The 20130-nt window shown below is 39.9% G+C and overlaps 1 protein-coding gene across 1 annotated transcript in view; it reads right to left on the bottom strand.

The window, feature by feature from the left end:
• Window positions 1-20130, bottom strand: part of GUCY2C (guanylate cyclase 2C) — an 81709-nt gene that overhangs the window by 48420 nt on the left and 13159 nt on the right. Inside the window, exons 4-10 of the mRNA XM_001089601.5 lie at window positions 19727-19942; window positions 18139-18260; window positions 16438-16534; window positions 13635-13752; window positions 11399-11534; window positions 9653-9738; window positions 6424-6535 (exon numbers count right to left, since the gene is read on the bottom strand). Of these exons, the coding sequence (XP_001089601.1) occupies window positions 6424-6535; window positions 9653-9738; window positions 11399-11534; window positions 13635-13752; window positions 16438-16534; window positions 18139-18260; window positions 19727-19942 (887 nt within the window). The remainder of the gene's footprint in view (window positions 1-6423; window positions 6536-9652; window positions 9739-11398; window positions 11535-13634; window positions 13753-16437; window positions 16535-18138; window positions 18261-19726; window positions 19943-20130) is intronic.

Raw genomic sequence — 20130 nt, forward strand, 5'->3', positions numbered from 1 at the left:
CAGGTGGGATCAGACACATTCACTTTCCATTAGGAACACATCTGCTACTGGATTTTAAAATCATGTGTGTGAATTTTTCTTTTTCTGACACAGAGTTTCGCTCTTTTTGCCCACGTGGAGTGCAATGGCACGATCTCGGCTCACTGCAACCTTCGCTCCCCCAGGTTCAGATTCTCCTGCGTCAGCCTCCCAAGTAGCTGGGATTACAGGCACACGCCACCACGTCCAGCTAATTTTTTGTATTTTTAGTAGAGGTGGGGTTTCACCACGTTGGCCAGGCTGGTCTCAAATTCCTGACCTCAGGTGATATGCCCACCTTGGTCTCCCAAAGTGCTGGGATTACAGGCGTGAGCCACTGTGCCCAGGCATATGTGAATTTTTCTGTGCTAAAATATAATGGATGTAGGTGCCCCTGAAAAGGAGGTATTAGGATCTCTTTATGAAAGCAGCATCCTAAACCCTCACGCTGTATTCTCTATCATGGCACCGTAATCTAAACTCCTGGGGGTACAGGCCATGTCCTACTTATTCATTCCTGTTCATCCTTATACCTTTGGCACCCAGCATGAGACCTGGTATGTGGTAAAGTATCAATAAAAATGGCTAATGAAAAATAATAGAAGAAAAACCTGGCCCTGGTCATCTTATTGCCTGAGAAGAGGCAAGGAGAAGGTGCTTGGACATTAAAATACATAAATAAAGACTCCTGTGCCATTAGGGGTCTCATGCCACGTGTATTTTAAAACTGTTTTTGTTTAATCACATTATGTCCTTCTGAAGTAGATGGTTTAGCTTGGGGTAAATACTACAGCTCCTTTGTATAAGGGCTGAATTTGAAGGGTTTATGCTTTGCAAACATGTGACTTTGCCTCTATTACCTTGTTTTGTGTTCAGGGGAAATTTTCAATGGTGAAAATGTGAACTTTGGATTTCTACTCTCAACTGAGCAGAAATAAATTCATACTTTGGAGTTGAACTTGCATTATGGGCACATCTAACTGGTGAATTCTGTTTGTTACCACAATCACCGCTTCCATCACTATCACCACCATTGCCACTACCACCATTCTCACGCCCTAAACCCCAGACAGAAAACAAAAGTGAGTACAAGAAATACATTTTCAACACTCACTGGTCTATCAAATTCTATGAAATTTGCACTTCCCCTAGACTAGAGTATAAACTGGAGGGAATATGGGGACTCCTCAGCCCACCTCAATTCTCTGCTTCCTCCAGTATGAACACTTCACTGCACTAGATATAATTATAATATTTATATATAGTATTTAAATATACTATGTAAATGTAGTCATTTTTAATTAAACATGCTTTTTAGTTTTGCCTTTTAGATAAACGCAGTATCACGATCTAAATTCCAAGGTTAAGCTTCTGCTGCCTTCTGGTGGCTGCTGTAGTTATCGCATTCTATTTAACTCATCTCACAATGAATGAGAGAGTATAACCTCCAGGTCAAATGACATTACGGTTGGAAGGAACCTGATAAACTTCTTGATTTAACAGGGGAAGAAACTCACACTTAGAAAAGAGAAATAAATTGACTGAAATTAACAGAGTATAGCTGAGTACTGGAGTCCAGAGTAGAAATATACTCCCTTATCTCACGTTGTCATTCATTCATTCATTTATTCATTCCAAGGCTCTGTGTTGGGGCAAGGAGATATGAATAAAGAATAAGCCCTGAGGGTGCGCGGTGGCTCATGCCTGTAATCCCAGCACTTTGGGAGGCCAAGGCGGGTGGATCACGACGAGGTCAGGAGATCGAGACCAGCCTGGCCAACATGGTGAAACCCCATCTCTACTACAAATATAAAAATTAGCCAGCCACGGTGGCAGGTGCCTGTAATCAATCCCAGCTACTTGGAAGGCTGAGGCAGGAGAATGGCGTGAACCTGGGAGGCGGAAGTTGCAGTGAGCTGAGATCGTGCCACTGCACTCCAGGCCGGGCAACACTGCAAGACTCCGCCTCAAAAAAAAAAAAAAAAAAAGCTAAGGAAAGATGAGATTCAAGTTAAATCTTGAGGATGAGTAGATGTTTCCCACCTCTATGGAGATGTGATAAATTCTATTCAGAGGGAGCAGCATAAATAAGGACACAGTGGCATAAATTTGCACGACCCTTTAAGGAAGTAGGGAGGAAGTTGAGGGCATGGGGAAGGGATAGGTGAGTAAAAGATAAGGCTGGACAAGTAGGGAGATTACAGACACTTTGTGCTGTATTAAGTATTTTGGATTGTATTCTGTAGGTAAAGCAGAGTTGCCAATTGACATGTTAGCAACAGGGCAGTGACATGACTGGACTTGTGCTTTCTCTCTGGTAGCAGGATGGGCTGGATGGAAGTGGGCAGGACTAATGCAGGAAGTCAGTTGGACGTCATTGTGATACAGGAAGCAGATGCTGAGGACTTGAAAATGAGGACGGGCACCAAATCTGCATTGTCCATTGCTGTTTCCCAGGTGCTCAGAACATTGTCTGGCATTAAGTAAACATCTTTGTTAAATAAACGAAAGAACGGGGATAGTGTAATCTCCTGGTGAAATGTTTCGTTACTTAGTAGCTGTGTGCGCACAGATGAAAGTTCTAGTCATGCATATCTTATTTCCATACTATTTCAAAGGTTGAGTTGCTGAAGCGGCTTCATTGTCTGGGGACATACCCAAGGTTCGTCATCTCGTGACAAGAAGGTTAAGGACACAGACACAAACACGGAGCGGGGTAAGGAGCGGAAAGTGTAACAGGCAGGAAAGAAGAGAACAGCTCACCGTAGAGAGGTAGGAAGGCTCTGAAAGGAAAAATCCCTGCTTGTGATGGGAAGCAGTAGTTTATATAGGGATGCTTGAGGAGGCTGTGTCTGATTTATATAGGGCCCAGGGGACTGGTTTGACCGGTGTGCCATTAACACAGCCCACGAAGAAAATGACCCTCTCACCCTAATCTTGTATTATGCAAATATGACCTCTGCCTGGCTGGCGCCGTGACACCCACACATGTGGCTTTACCTGGCCGGCACAACGACACCCCCCACACATGGCTACAAAGAAAAGGGAGGGGAAATCGCTATATTGGGTGGATCTGGCTTTTAGTACAGCTGCGGGCATTCATCTATGCGAACTTCCAGCTTGCTTATTTATTCTTGCAGCTCAGCTTTTCAGGCTGCTTTTTGCTAGAAAAGAAATGGTTTGGAGGCTGTTTTCAATTAAAAGAAAAAGCCTGGCTGGGCACCGTGGCTCACATCTGTAATCTCAGCACTTTGGGAGGCCGAGGTGGGCGGATCACATGAGGTCAGGAGTTCAAGACCAGCCTGCCCAACATGGTGAAACCCCATCTCTACTAAAAATACAAAACTTTAGCCGGGCGTGGCGGCAAGCACCTGTAATTCCAGCTACTGGGGAGGCTGAAGCAGGAGAATCGCTTGAATCCGGGAGGGAGAGGTTGCAGTGAGCCAAGATTGCACCACTGTACTCCAGCCTGGATGATAGAGCCAGACAATGTCTCCAAAAAAAAAAGAAGAGTAAGAAAAGAAAAGAAAAAGACTTACTGAGGACTCTAGTACCCTCGCTACCTGCCTAAATAATTTCTTTTTAACTCCTATATTATCGCTTCATTGGTAAGGTTTAGAGCTAAATGTAGTAAGTAACAGTTAAGTACTGAAAAGCTCTGGCTAACTGAGGTTGTTAGTTAACTGAGGCTGAAGTAAAGTTGCTCAGGATAATATAACGTCCCTGTAGGATATAGTATGAATATTTAATGTGATCTGTTTTAAGTAAGGAGAACTCTCTCAAAAAATACTTTTTGAGAAGTTCAGCACTTTACAGATCACAGACCTATTGAATAACCAAAATACTAAAAAACTTGAAGGAAATATATTAAAAACAGAAACCTAACATTGTCACTGACGGTTATAATTAAGAAGAAAGAAAACATAATTTGAACTCAAAAAGTTACAAAAGAAAGAAGTTGAGAGTTGCAGAAGCCCATGAGAAAAGAGATATATTTCAGAAGTCAAGTTTGGTTTAAAACTAGAAAACCTGAAGATGGTTCCAGAAATAGTTTTAAAAGCTTATTAAATAAAACTCAACTTTAAAAAGCAACCATAGCAATAAATCTGAAGTTAGCTCAGTATTGCTTATTGTCTAGAAGAATGCCATCTTCATCCCCCCCTCCCTCATTGCGTTAATCAGCTGCTAATGCCTGTTGGATAAAAGTACAGGAATCATTTTGGACTAAATTTGACTCAGAGTGAAAGAAAACTAGAAATGTAGGTATAGCTCTGACACAAGTAAGCCCTTCAAACCAGAAACATTCCCTTTATATCAGATCAAACTTTCAGAGTTTCTGGCTATAGAGTGGAGCTGGTATAAAAATATTTGTAGCTTATAATTTTTAATACTTTTTGAAAATAATAAAGTAATACAGAGTCATTGTGGAAATTTTGGAAAATTCAGAAAAATAGAATAAAGCAAAAAAATATCTTCCAGGATCCCATCACTCAGAGGACACCACTCTTAACAGTTTAACATATTTCTTTCCAGTCTTATTTCTATACATTGTTTTACAAAGTTAGAATCTCATTAAATAAGAAGCTGTATTTTTCTATTACATTACATCATAAGTTTTCCCATGTCATTTAACATTCTTTGCAAATAATTATTTTAATTGGTTGCCTGATGCTCTATTTGTGAATATATCATAATTTTCTTTTTTTTTTTTTTTTTTAGGCAGGGTCTTGCTCTGTCATCCAGACTGGTGTTCAGTGGCACAATCATGGCTCACTTCTGCCCTGACTTACTGGGCTCAAGTGATCCTCCCACCTCAGCCTCCTGAGTAGCTGGGACCACAGGTATGCACCACTATGTCCACTAATTTATAATTTTTCCCTTTTTTTGAGACGGAGTCTCGCTCTGTTCCCCAGCCTGGAGTGCAGTGGTGTGATCTCGGCTCACGGCAACCACTGCCTCCTGGATTCAAGCGATTCTCCCACCTCAGCCTCCTGAGTAGCTGGGATTACAGGCATGTGCCACCATGCCCAGCTAATTTTTGTATTTTTAGTAGAGACAGAGTTTCACCATGTTGGTCAGGCTGGTTTTGAACTCCTGACCTCGTTATCCGCCCACTTCGGCCTCCCAAAGTGCTGGGATTACAGGCATGAGCCACCACTCCCAGCTTTAATTTATAAATTTTTGTAGAGATGGGATCTCACTGTGTTGCCCAAGCTATCTTGAACTTCTGGCCTCAAGCAATCCTCCCACCTTGGCCTCCCAAAGTGCTGGGATCACAGGCGTGAGCCACCATGCTTGGCTCTAAATAATTTTATTGATGGTGTTTCTACTTTTTTTTTTTTTAATCTTTGGACTAAATATCTGTCCAGATTTAAGACTTTTTCCTAAAGACTTTTTCCTAGTCACATGGAATTACTGCTCATTATGGCAAGCCCTGGCCAAGCCAGTCATGGACAGATTTTCCTGAGACCTCATTGCCCGGGAGATCCTGACTGGCCCTGCCTGCTGCGGATGGTCAGTGTGCAGCTTGCACGGGTGAAAGCTGGCCAAGTCATGTTAGGGCTATTCATGACATGATAGGACCTAATCTTAAGTAGGTGGGTGACTATCACTGCAACCCAAATATGTGTCCAGGGAGGGAACAGGGGAGACTATAAAGGCCAGGATCACTGGTCACCCCTCAGCCTGATATGTCAAGTATTTCTTGCTGAAATACACAACCTTTTAGCTTATTGCAGTAAAATGTAAATGGAGTAAGAATGTATGTCTCTGTGCTCATTTTTGCCAGTTATGAAACCCGGTTTTCTGTGGAATAATTTAGGTCAAATGGTAAGACATATTTTAAAGACACGTATAGCTAAATGAGAATAAGAATATTTTCTTTCTTTCCTTTTTTTTTTTTTTTTTTGAGACAGGATCTCACTCTGTTGCCCAGGCTGGAGTGCAGTAGAACAAAGATAGCTCATTGCAGCCTTGATTTCCTGGGCTCAAGTGGTCCTCCCACCTCAGCCTCCCAAGTAGCTGGGACCTCAGGTGCACACCACTATGCCTGGGCAATTTTTTTTTTTTTTCTTTTAGTATTTTTGGTAGAGACAGGGTTTCACCATGTTGCCCAGGCTGGTCTCAAACTTCTAGGCTTAAGTATTCTTCCCGCCTTGGCCTCGCAAAGTGCTGGGATTACAGGCATAAGCCACCACGCCTGGCCAGAAATCAGTGTTGAATCAGAACTATAATATCATTCATTGTGCAGGGAAGTAAAGACCACATTTACAAACCCAGCAAATCAAACTGGGACAGCAGACAAAACACAGCAAAAAGCACAGGCTAATTACATAAACAATAGAGTTTACTTTTCTTATCAGGAAAACAGCGTTAGGGAAAGAAAATTCATTAGGGATATCTTACCCCGGTCTGTAATATCATTAGGAAGTTTAGAGTTCTTCCAAGTGAATGTGGGGCTCATATCCACAGGGTTGGTCTGATTTACGTGGGTATCATAGGTCAAAAGAACCTTGTACTGTGTCAGGGCACAAAAAAGGAAAAGGATGAACAGTAAATCATTTTAGAACAAATTCTGGTGAGATTAATGATTCTACTCAATGACACTTGATTTACACAACACTTCTCAGTGAAAAAAGGCAACTGTTAACCAGCTAGTTAGGATCATTTATTGGTTCCCAGCATGAACATAGATATAAGTTCAGATGGACCGATTACTTTCCTGTTTCATTATGCCCATACACTACACCATTAACTCCTGTCTGTCCAGCACAGATTCTGTGGGCCTTTGGTAACCTAGTTCAAGTCTTTCATTTTTCAAATGTTAAACTAGAGGCCAAGAAATATTAAACGGCTAGCTCCAAGTCACATGACAAATGAAACACTAGTGCTTTCCACAATATTAAGTTGCTTTTGAAAAAAGCTCTCAAGAAAATGCAGCAGAGCCAAAATCCATTATGTCATTTTGATCCATGTCAAGGGGCCCTGAAATAACTACACTTCTCAACTTCTATCAGTTACTTAATTTTCTAATCTCTTCTATTCCTTGGCTCTAATATACTTTTCTCGTACATGACACTAATTAGTTTCTAAAATAAAAGATTTCATTTTCAAGTAATTTGCCAATGGAAATATTAATATATTCTTAAATTACTGCTGCATATATTGAGTCAATTTTGTAAGGGAGATCTGAAAGATGACTTGATATGGTTTGGCTGTTTCCCCACCAGAATCTCAACTTGAATTGTATCTCCCAGAATTCCCACGTGTTGTGGGAGGGACCCAGGGGAGGTAATTGAATCATAGAACCGGTCTTTCCCCTGCTATTCTTGTGGTAGTGAATAAGTCTCACAAGATCTGATGGTTTTATAAGAGGTTTCCCCTTTCACTGGCTCTTATTCTCTCTTGCCTGCTACCATGTAAGATGTGCCTTTCGCCTTCCACCATGATTGTGGGGCCTCCCCAGCCATGTGGAACTGTGAGTCCATGAAACCTCTGGGAAAAAAAAATTTTTTTCTCGTTTTTGGGGAAGAAAAGGAGGTTTAATTTGACTTACAGTTCCACATGACTGGGGAGGTCTCATAATCATGGTGGAGGGTGAAAGGCACTTCTTACATGGTGGCAGCAAGAGTGAATGAGGAAGAAGCAAAAGCAGAAACTCCTGATAAACCTATCAGATCTTGTGAGAACTTATTCACTATCACGAGAATAGCACGGGAAAGACCGGCCCCCATGATTCAATTACCTCCCTGGGTCCCTCCCACAACACATTGGAATTCTGGGAGCTGCAACTCAAGTTGAGATTTCGGTGGGGACACAGCCAAACCATATCAATGACCACCCTTTTAAATTTACCACTGTACCCTCAAAATGTTCTGGACAACAATGTTATATTTTCTTTTTCTTTTTTCTTTTTTTTTTTTTTTGAGACAGAGTTGCTTTGTCACCGAGACTGGAGTGCAGTAGTGTGAACTTGGCTCACTGCAACCTCCGCCTCCCAGGTTCAAGTGACTGTCCTGTCTCAGCCTCCCAAGTAGATGGAATTACAGGCATGCACCACCATGCCTGGCTAATTTTTGTATTTTTAGTAGAGACGGGGTTTTATCATGTTCGCCAGGCTGGTCTCGAACTCCTGACCTCAAGTAATCCACTTGCCTCGACCTCCAGAAGTGCTGGGATTACAGGGGTGAGCCACTGCACCCAGCCCAATGTTATATTTTCATAACTTTACTCTTTCTTTCTCTCTTTTTCCTTTATATTAGGATGTGGCATATTGAATCTCTCTTGAGACCTATCCTGAATATAGATTATCATCCTTTTAACCTTACATTTTGAGAAGATCCCATTTCCCCAAATATACATGTTATATAGCACAACCGATGGTATTACATTATTGAAAAATTCAACTGAATTTGCTTATAGAGAGAATAAATGCACAGAGCAACATTTTCCATTTAGAAGTGTAGTTATGAGACTGACATTAGATCTCACATGTTTCTGCCTGCTTCTGTCTATGAAGGTCATGGGCACCATCCCAGATGCGAATAACTCAGAGAGGAATGCATGTACCTTTGTAATCACTATTAGTAACTGAAGTATTGATGGGATCTTATGTTAAGGTATTCTTATGGAATGTATACTAAACATAACATTATATTAAAGGTTCAATATAGGATCTAGAAACTACGAATTACATTTATGGAATGCTGCTAGCAAATTTCTGGTTTAGCTTTCTCAACCTGGATGTCGTTTCTCTAGCTTTTCACATTTTCCATTGCAGATATCTTTTACAAAGCTGGGTTGATAGACACACTTAGTACATGACTTAGGGTGTCATAACACTTGCATTGGAAAATAAAAAAAAATGAATACATCTTATGTTATGTTAGGACCTGACCTCCTATATAAACCTTTTTACCGACCACTTGGTTAGCTGAAACAGTGGCTTTTATAGTTTGGATGAATACAACATTGGATGACATGAAGACAGGTGTTTTGTTTGTTTGTTTTTTGTGATTAAATGCTGACCAGCCATCAGTGGTGTGCCAGATAAGAAGCTATGCACCGAAGAGATGGAGAGGTGAGTAGACCACTTCTTTAAAGAACCTACTATGTAGGTGAGGAAAAAAAAAATGAATGTAATATGAATAAAAGCATAGCATTATAGGGCTGTTTATTTGGGGCTCCGATGTATACATTTAATGATTTTCCTGAGAGTTCAAATGGAGATAACAGGGAATATTTCATTGAACTCTTTAGTTGTGAAAATGAGTAAAAAATTATTGGGAAAGACTTGTGATCCTCTCATTGGTATCCCCTCAATAGTCTGGTTGTTATATTATATAATTTGTTCTGGGCGGATATTTAAAATATCTATACCTATCTATATGGATATAGATATAGAGGTATAGATATATTAATAGTAAATAAAGTGGATATTCTTAGTAAGAAGTTTTATGGGTCAAAATGCTTCAGGAATACTACCCGAAGTGGGGTGTAATTGTGAAGTTGAAATGAACTGTCTTCAGATTCTAAACATAATTTCTCTAATTCCTTTGCTAGTGCTCCTCCTCCAAGTTATCCCTCCTCACCCAGTCATAGCACCCTGCATTTTCTGACAAGCAGTGAGACATACTTTCTTGGTGTCCACAGACGTATACAGAAGCACCATGGTACTGTCCACATCCCCCCAGTCATCCAAGGTCACTGGACCGTCATACCCTAGGGCAAGATCAGAGCATGTTAGAGGCCATTGTTGATTTTTGTCTATAGATAAGTTGGATCATGACAGAGAGTGTAAAACAGGTTCAAATAGCTCTGTTTCAAATGTACTGAAAACACTGTTGACATTAATAGTCTAATCAGATGGCACCTGGATTGGCTTCTTGGCCCAGAGATCTCTGGAGGGCATTTTTATGGGAGATGTATTTATTTAGAAAAAACAAAAAACCTTTTCATTGCATTTAGGGTGGTACTAAATGTAATGAGTCAATAAGTCCCTCGATTATTAGTGATACATTTTTGCTAAGAATATTTCCAGAACTCCTAGCATAGTGTATAGGGTCACTGCACAATCTTAACATAGATTGTAGGAAGATCAAAATTTTTTCACTATCACTTGTTTGCTGAAGACATTGAAGAAAATTACTTAAGTTTTCTGCGTTTCAGTTTTGTCATCTATGAAATAGCAATATAAGATAAACCTATTTAGTTAAAAAAAAAGTGATCAAATTAGCAACTTCACATGGTTCAACATAACAATGAACATTTATTTCCTATTTACGATATACCAGGCTCTGTGCTAAGTGATTATACGCATTATCATACTATTCTTCCTGGAATGTCATGATATAGAAACTATTATTATCTCTGTTATATTGGTGAGAAATCATTTATTTAGTCAGAGATATGAAGGGTCATACAGCTGGTAGGTGGCGGGAACCAACATTTGTTTGTTTCCTAAATGTTAAGCCAAATGTTAAGCCCGTGCTAATCCATTAAAATGCTCAACCATGGTCATGGAAGTGAGGAAATTAAGAGTTCATATAAAGTGCCTGGTAGAACCTGGGACACATGGGATGACCAACAAATTACTGTGTCTCCCTCGCTGCATCTTCAGTGAAGCAGAAGTGATCTCGTCCCACCTCTGTCACACACCATAGCCACTGGTGCAGCCCTCAGTCCTAATGCTGGGCATCTGCTGCCCTCCGAAGCCTGCAGAGACAGTCACTTCCTCTGCAGTAAAATCAAGGTGTCATAGAGGAAGACTCTGCGGCAAGTTAGAAAAGGCCACTATAATTTTTCTTTGACTTAGTACACATTACATTTAGAGGAAAATTTCTTCACAGTCTCAGGATGAGATCTGGGAAATGAAAGATGGGAGTTTCACTAGGGACTTGTAGGAAAGGGCAACGCTGATCCATGCAGTTCAGGAGATTCATGTTGTTTTGGAGGGTATTATTTCGTGGAGTTTTGATAGCCAAAGGTTTAACACAGGGTCCCAGATCCTAGAAGGATAGAAAAGGGGATATGGACGGACCCAAATCGAACTGCAAATATTTATCCTTTTGTTAGTCTCCAAGCACAGTCAGGACATCACTGCTCAAAATGCTTTACGATGAGCTTGGTTCATAAGTACAGAACCTGCACTACCTGCCCTTTCTGTGACATCCAAAGATTCTAAAAGACTGAAGCATAAACTGGGGTTCAGTTATCAATAACAGCACCCTCAAAGTTTATGTAATGATCTTTGCATCCAGTTGAATTTAAAGGGATTTAGCTGTGGAATCATCTATTGTTAAACCCTCTTTGTTGCCCCAAATCCACTCAGAAAGCCCATATTTCTTCACCTTGGGGTTATTTGCTCTTTATAGACCAGTACCTTCAAAAGTGAGATTCCTGAAAGCATGAGCAAATTTGGGGGTGGTAATATTTTCTCCATTTTCAAGAAATGTCTTTAGCATATGTCCAAAGAGCAGGATTCCATTCAAATAGGCAAGAGCAAAGTCTCGTTTTGTCTAAATAAAAAAAGGAAAATATTAAAACGGGTCCTTCAGAAAAGAATCTGGTCTTGAGCCTAGAACAAAAGGTTGTTGGGATCAGCAGGGTAACTGGAAATTTAAAGGGATAGGAGGGGAATTGAAGGGATGTTATTTAATGAGACTTTTAGAAAACTCTTCCTTGGAGGCCGGGTGAGACGGATCATGTCTGTAAACCCAGCACTTTGGGATGCCAAGGTGAGTGGATCACCTGAGGTCAGGAGTTCGAGACCAGCCTGGCCAACATGCAGAAACCCCATCTCTATAACAATATGAAAAAATTAGCCAGCTGTGGTGGCACACGCCTGTAATTCCAGCTACTCGGGAGGCTGAGGCAGGAGAATCACTTGAACCTAGGAGGTGGAGGTTGCAGTGAGTCGAGATCCCACTGCACTCCAGCCTGGGTGACAGAGTGAGACTCCATCTCAAAAAAAAAAAAAAAAAAAAAAAAAAAGAAAGAAACAGAGAAAGAAAGAAAAATAACTCTTCTTTGGGTCAGTGTTCTTTATGATCCCATGTCACAATTCTGTCTTCTCTTGGAATCAGTAAAATGAGGGAAGTAACTATAAGCAGTTATACTTCATTCCTATGATGAAAAAAATACAAATCAACCAGGAAAGGCAACATGAAGCATTTTCATAATTCTTATAAGATTTTATATAGAAATAATGTTAGCTTGTAGTTGATTGTTTTTATTAAAGTGCAAAAGAGAAACCCAAAAATCAGAAACCAAAAACAATCCCTGCATTTCAGTATTCTGAATGGAACATGAGCAGTTTTGATTGGATGATACCACTGAACTTGCTTTGAATACAATTCTGATTGGGTATTATTTCATGCCCCAAATGCCTGCCCTGGGAAAAATAATGGAGAGGGTCAGAACTGCTGTGCCTCGGCTGCTGGAGAATGGTGACCTTCACAGGGCTGAGTGATGGATTAAAAGCCCTTGCTGAACTGAGACCAAGTGGGTTCCATTACCTCGGGCATGTTGAACTGCCCATTTGCAAAGAATTGTATTTTTGCTAGAACCATGAAGAGGGTCAAGTGATATCCAGATATTACACTCAGAATTATATTTGCTGGAAAAATAAAACCCTTTCATTGGTTTCAGTTTCTTTTGCTGAAATCATTTCATGAGGTAAAAAAATCCAGTTAAGACCCAGCTCCAAAAGAGGATGCAGTCTCTAATTTTGGCACGGTCGTAAATGGGGGGACTTAGAACTTCTAGCTGGGAAAAACTGTGACACCCCAGAGATATCCATCTTTCTTTGCAGCTTTTTGGGCCTGGCCCTTGACTTGCCATCCCAAAGTTGTTTTAATGTCATCATCATTGCCCCGTCCTTCTCCTCCCATCCCAGTCTGCTCTCAAAGGTTTGTCTCTGTGGGCAGAATGCATCTAATAGATTTAATCGTATGAAAGTACAGGGACTGACAAAGCCCAATATACTATTAGAATCAGGAGCCCTGCATTATAATAAGGTAGCCATGATTTAGTGTCCAAATGGAGGCTCTTATTTCTGCACAAATGCTAAAGCAGATGGTATAGTGGGATAACAGGAATACACCAAAACTCTCCTGGGCAAATTTGGACAATGGTCAACTTAATTATAATGGAAGACAATGTCTTAACCTAGGAATACACATTTCTAATGGGAGGATTTTAATATCAGTGACAGGAAAATTTTGCTTTAGGACGTAGGGAACTTTCCCGTAACCCTTGCTTTATTTTACATTGTTTAATGTCTACCTCTTATAAGTGTAAGACTGACCCTCATTAGCAGGGCTTCTTCCTGTCTTTCCATATTGTTACTTTCATGCCAATGTTGCACATGTGTCCGCTGTTGGGCTGTTCTATAGTCTAGCAGAGTGACCTACAGTTAAGAGCTTTGATAGGGACCCTGCTGTTTCAAAATGCTGTATATGTAGTTGGTTTCAGTTGACATTTGTTGAGTGCATTGGAGCAAGTAAAAATAATTGCTCATTTTAGAATTTGGGTCCTAAATGGACAAAAAGTATCTTACCCTTGACAAGGAAAATAATAATATATAATTTATACTATAACATAAAATAATAGCTTACTGGGGATAGATTCCTGGAGAAAGAGCTATTTAGGAGGGAATTCCCAGGAGACTGCGTCAGAACAAGGACATTTTTCATATAGTCAGGGGCTGTGACATTGTCCTCAAAGTACTGGTCACTGTAATAAAAAGCACAGATTCCTCATGAAAATTAGGAAAAATAGAGATATATCTTCTACAGTTCACACAAACTATATCATCATCCTTGAAAATAGTTTAAAACATTTCTTTTCATTAATCTGCAAAACTTTCTACTTTCCCCAGATAGAATTGTTTTCTTCTGTGCTTGCTAGGTTAAATAAGAGAATTTAAGCAATTGTGGTTAACATACATAAAGGAAAAGAAAACGAGAATACAGATATTTCTTGATTTCTTTGAGATTTTGGGGGGCTGTGGACATGTGAGCTCATGCTTGCTTTTAAGGCTTGGTTTGTAGGTAGAAACTTTCTTTTCCTTAAGTGCTTTTAACAATTTAGAGATATTGAGACATGGTAGAGAGAAATTTTACCACTAAACTTATGTTTTAGATGGTGAAACATAAGCATAAAAAGACTAAACCTCTCCTCTAACACGGTAAGCTTTTTGATATATGGAACATTAGCTTATTGATTCTTGTACCTTCAACTCCTAGACAATGCCTGGCACATTGTAGACTCTCAGTACTGTCTAAGATTGCTGTGCAAATGCTATGGTTTATTTTTACTTTTACTTTTTATTTTATTTTATTTTTAGACGGAGTTTCGCTCTCATTGCCCAGGCTGGAGTGTAATGGCATGATCTCGGCTCACTGCAACCTCCGCCTCCCAGGTTAAAGCGATTCTCCTGCCTCAGCCTCCCGAGTAGCTGGGATTACAGGCACCCACCACCACGCCCGGCTATTTTTTTTTTGGATTTTTAGAAGAGACGGGTTTTCAGCATGTTGGTCAGGCTGGTCTTAAACTCCTGACCTCAGGTGAACTGCCTGCCTCTCCTAAAGTGCTGAGATTACAGGTGGGAGCCAATAGCCCGGCCTCAAATGCTATGGTTTCTAAGCTTCCTATTATTTTGAGGTTTGAAAAGAATCTGATGTTTGAACTGCTGTAATTAGGCTGACCATTATTAAATGTTTTTATTTAAAAACTTTTTTTTTTAGGAGACAAGGTCTTGCTACGTTACCTAGTCTGGTCTTGAACTCCTAGATTCAAGCTATCCATCCTCCCACCTCAGCTTCCCAAGCAGCTGAGACAACAGGCATGCACCACTGTGCCCAGCATATTTAATATTTGAACACATCTACTATGTGTTAAGAACTGTATTGGATATTTTACTCCTATTATCACATTAATCCTAGAAGCACCCCTATGAAGAAGGCATTTTAATTCTCATTTTACAAATGAGAAGATTTAATCTCAAAATGCTAACAAAAATCCAAGAGTCAAAACAACCAGAAGTGTCAGAATTAGAATGTGAACATATTATGTCTAATTTAGTCTCATGAGCTTTCCAAAACATAGCCAGGTGTCCTTTGGGATTAGTGACAGAGGAATGCCAGCACTTTGGTGGTTTATTGAGGATTTCTGAAAGTAAAATTACACCAACGTGGGTACACTAAGGGCTCCTTCCAGGGGCAAAGCAGCTATTGAAATCAATGAGGTTCTTGGAGTGAAATATCGGTAACTCTGACCTCTTCCCTGTACTTCTGTAGTTAAGAGTCTAGTTGGTTAATTAAATTACTTTCATGAATGTCTGGCCATCAAACAAGCCTGCAGTTCCTATACTTCATTTCCATTCATGCTGTGAGAAGTATTGTTAGTGTGGGTGAAATGATCAGGCAAATATGGGAAAGATCTAGACAGTAACAGCCTCCTGTCTGAGTACAGACAGGTAATGATTAATGGTCCAGTCAGATAAGTGAAGTCATGTGATCTGGCTTCTGGAGACAAGGGGCATGGGCATGGCAGTGACACCTTCTTCAAGCCTAACTTGATTCAAATATTACCTTGGCACAGCTTGTCAGTGGGGTCTCCAACCATATCAGATAATTAGCGATTAAAAAAAAGATGAGATGTGATCAAAGGTGCTTTCTTCTCTCCAGCAATTTTTCTCCTTGGCCCAGAGAAATGTGGAGGAAAAGAGCACCACCTAGTGACTACACCACAGAGGGTGAGGAATAATTGTGTATATCAGACTCATATAACTGAAACTTCAAGCTTATCAGAGGTGGCTGAAGGAAAAGTAATCTAGGACCAAAGGCCATTAGCAACTGAAGGAAGAAAATGGGGCTGGCATTACCAGGAACAATATTATTGAGTCTTTAGTTGATTTATTATTTCCTGGATAAAGACTTTAAAATCTGGCTAGAGATCAGGGTCATATGTTTTTTCTTTCTTCTTCTTCTTCTTCTTCTTTTTTTAATAGAGATGGGGTGTCACTGTGTTGCTCAGGCTGGTCTGAAACTCCTGGACTCAAGCGATCCTCCTGCCTAGGTCTCCCAAAGTGCCGAGATTACAGGTGTGAGCGACCATACCCAGCCAGGATTCTATGTTGACTGAGCAGGCCTCAGTCATAAATACACATGTGGGTTTAATGGGGGCTATAATAAACCTTTTATATTTACAAATGGTGAAGGTATCAAAGGAATGCATCTCTGCTAAAGCCACAATTAGGTAAATAAGAATGAGGGTGTGACGGAGTTCAAATATTATCATCATACGTAACCCCATAAGGGGTTGTGCAAAGCAAGAGAAAAGAGAATGTGCCTTTCGGAAATCCTTGGAATACTTCCTTTTTGAAAGGAGGAGGGTTTTTCGAAATATTATACCTACTTGAAAAGATCCACTAGAATAATGACAATGTCTTCAGCCACTGCTCGGTCACCCTTCAACTTGTAGAGGAACTCTGGACCACCACACATAACAATCACTGGAGGAGAAGGTAAGACAAGGAGATAAATATATGACAGTCTACAGACAAACAGAGAGGGAACCAGTTGCCTGAATATGAACCCAGTAGGTTAATGTAAATTTTTTTAAAGATAAACTCCAATTTCTTAAATTCCTCCTTTTTTTTTTCCATTTCCAATTATAGAGTCAGAATAGAGCTGAATGGGATCTTTTTAAAAAAATCATCTAGTCCATCATTCTTTTAATTTTATAGATTTAAGGAAGCTGAAGCGAAGATGCCAAAGGGTCAAAGAAACTAGTAGATGACAAAGATAGCTGTGACAGTCAAGTTCAGTTCTTATTCCATTATGCCAGGCCGGAGTAATTACAGAATATGTTGGCATAGATAAGTGAAGTATACCTCACCATTTGTAAAAGTGGTTGAAAAAGATATTATAAAAGCGAGAACGGAGAAGAATTTATAAAGTCTCCCTAAGCAACTTGGGCTTTATCTGTAGCCTCTTAACTCAAAACTTCGTCTTAGTAACTCCAATGCCAGAGTCCAATCTGAAGTCTACCACGAATTTCTGCCAGCTATCCTGAATGCACAGTTCTATGAGTGAGAGGAGTCGGGGGAGACTTCATTAGATCTTTTTAGATGCTGTGCCATTATGCTGCCCTGTTGAATTGTAAAGTCTTTAGAGACATAAATATTCACATATTTCTTTCCCACCATATCTTGGTTAATGTTTTTGCAACTGGTAGGTCATTAATATAACAAATGCTTGATAATGGCAATAAATGATAATTTGAATATCAGGGAATCCACCAAGCAAGTATCTTCCCTTGTAGAAAATTCTCACAATTGATTCCTTTGCCCCTGATACATTCTTGTTCGTAGACAGAATTCTGTGGAAAGTGCAACAAATCCCCTAATATCTTAGTGAGGATGAGTTTTTTTTTATTTGAATAGGTTTTTGGGTGAACAGGTGGTGTTTGGTTACATGAATAAGTTCTTTAGTGGTGATTTCTAAAATTTTGGTGCACCTATCTGCCAAGCAGTGTACACTGTACCCAATGTGTGGTCTTTTATCTGTGGATAAATTTTATCCAATTAGGCTTTCATACTTGGTCTCTAGCTGGTAGATCACTGGGCAGGTAAGATACAGAAAGATTAGGAAAGTGAGATAATCTTTGCTTACCTTATAATTTTGCATGAAGCTATATAATCAATAAATTCATCCTCTTGGTCACCAGGAGGACTGGGGCTCAGAATGTGTGAAGATTAGTCACAAATCCAATAATATGTTGCATTAAGGTGAATTTTATAAGAGTTTGCTGAGGGTGGGTCATAATATCATTTGGGTTTATAAAAGCTGGATTTTAGCATTATCATTATTATGTTAATTACTCAGTCATACTTATGGATTTTCTCTCAGAGGATAAGGTTTTAATCAATGAAAGGAACAATATAATGAAGTTGCACGCAATTATAGATCTCCCAAAATAGACAAAATATGTAGGAGGAATGATGATAGCTCTGCAGTGGAAGATTTGTTGAAATGACTTATAAGGAGGTGGTAGTCATAAAGAAGAAGTTAGCAAAAAAAAAAACCCAACAAAATTATCTTCATGTCTTCTTACCATTGCTTTTCCTGTTGTGGTCCATTAAGATATCCTGAAACTCCTTATCTTGTCTTAACACCAACTTAAAACTGAGTTCGTGGGAGAAATAGGAAACACTGGCCTCCAGAGCGTTAAGGTACCTGGAATAGGAAAGAGAGAAACTAAGAAAACAGCTTAGTTCCCTTATGGCCTTTCAGGCCTTTCACTTCTTTTTTGCAGATCTATCCTAAGATTTGTTCATCTAAAATTCATTTCTGCTATTAACACGATAGACAGCACACACCATGATACCACTAGTTTAGATTGTGAAGCTCTAAATTAGTGAAAGGATGGGGGAGCTTTTAGGGATCTTCATGTATACACGTAAATAGTAGACATTTGGTGAGTCCTTTGTGATGGCTTCCAGCTGCTTGCAGGAAGAGGGTCCTCCTCTGCTTTATCAACTAGTCCCATTATCATAGATAAGTTGAAACCCTTGAATCTACAGTACAAAAATTCAAAGTTGATAGGAATAATTTCTGCTCCTGTTTAAACCTCACATTAGATACTGTGGGTTGATTCCTGTAGGTCCCTGGATGCGCACCCCTGGTGGTATCCCATCTGTCTTTTGCATACTTAGGTGGAGAGAGACTGCAGAATTAAGCAGCATCCTGGAAGTACAGGCAGCAACCCAGCCAGAAGATTTCCTCTACCACCTTTGTTGGAGTTGAATGAATCTTTCCATTTTATTTTAGTAATGATACCTGATATGGTTAGGCTTTGTGGCCCCACCCAAATCTCATCTTGAATTGTTATCCCCATAATCTCAATCATCCCCACGTGTCAAGGGAGAGACCAGGTGGAGGTAATTGAACCATGAGGGTGGTTTGCCCCATGCTGTTCTCGTGATAGTGAGTAAGTTCTCATGAGTTCTGATGGTTTTATAAGGGGCTCGTCCCTCTTCGCTTAGCACTTGTCCTTCCTGCTGCCTTTTGAAGAAAGTGCCTTGCTTGTCCTTCGCCTTCTGTCATGATTGTAAGTTTCCTGAGGCCTCCCCAGCCATGCTGAACTGTGAGTCAACCTTTTTTCCTTCATCAGTTACCCAGTCTCGAGTAGTTCTTTATAGCAGTATGTAAACAAACTATTATTAATACCATACCCATTATTCCTGTTTCTTCCCCACCTCTTGTTCCTCTGAAGAAGTGTGAGATCATCTTTTTCTAATTAATTGTAGGAATAGGCAAGATGCACGTTCTCTGGTATTGTTTCTTACACAGGAGTGTGAAAACATTAACCCCTGGCTTTCATTTACCTTATCTGTAAAATAGGGATCCTATTACTTGTTTTATTTTCTTCAGATAACGTACTGTAGGAAATCAATAAAACTGATGTGAATGTACTTTCAAAATAGTAAAGAGTGTTGCAGATGCAAACTATACTGATTATTTTTACAACTCTATATTTACTTGATCCCCTTTGCTTTTATTTATGTGTGAGAAAGTGAACTGGTGTCTATACCCAATGCTGTTACCGGTGGAAGGTGTATCTGATAATAACTAGGTGGCCTCCATGATCCTATGGCTTCTTTCCATGGCCAGTGCTAATGAAATTTCATGATCCTGCTTACCAGAAACAGTCCTCGGACTCCGTACCATTCTTGTAAACATACGAAGTGCTCCAGGAATAAGTTTTGAAGGGTAGATCATTGGTTTTCCAAAAGTTAACCAAGAAGTATGTCAACTTTCTAGCTGGAGACATCAGCCTGGTTAAGGTTTCTTTATAGTCACATGACAATCCAAAACTTCCAGCTGAGATCATGGGGTAGCTCAATTCCGTGTCAAGGCTGTGTCAAGAGGTTGAGAAGAAAAAACCATTATCAGGATTAACTTTAGTAGCACAAATAAGATCCCTCTTTAACCTGTTTCAGCATGTATGTATGAGTGGTAAGAATGAAATCAGGTCATTAAAGCAGATTTATCATGTATATAGGAGTCTTTCTCACAAAGCTGAGTTTAAAAACACTTGTTGAGC

The sequence above is a fragment of the Macaca mulatta genome, chromosome 11 (genome assembly GCF_049350105.2).
Source record: "Macaca mulatta isolate MMU2019108-1 chromosome 11, T2T-MMU8v2.0, whole genome shotgun sequence".
Lineage (NCBI taxonomy): Eukaryota > Metazoa > Chordata > Mammalia > Primates > Cercopithecidae > Macaca > Macaca mulatta.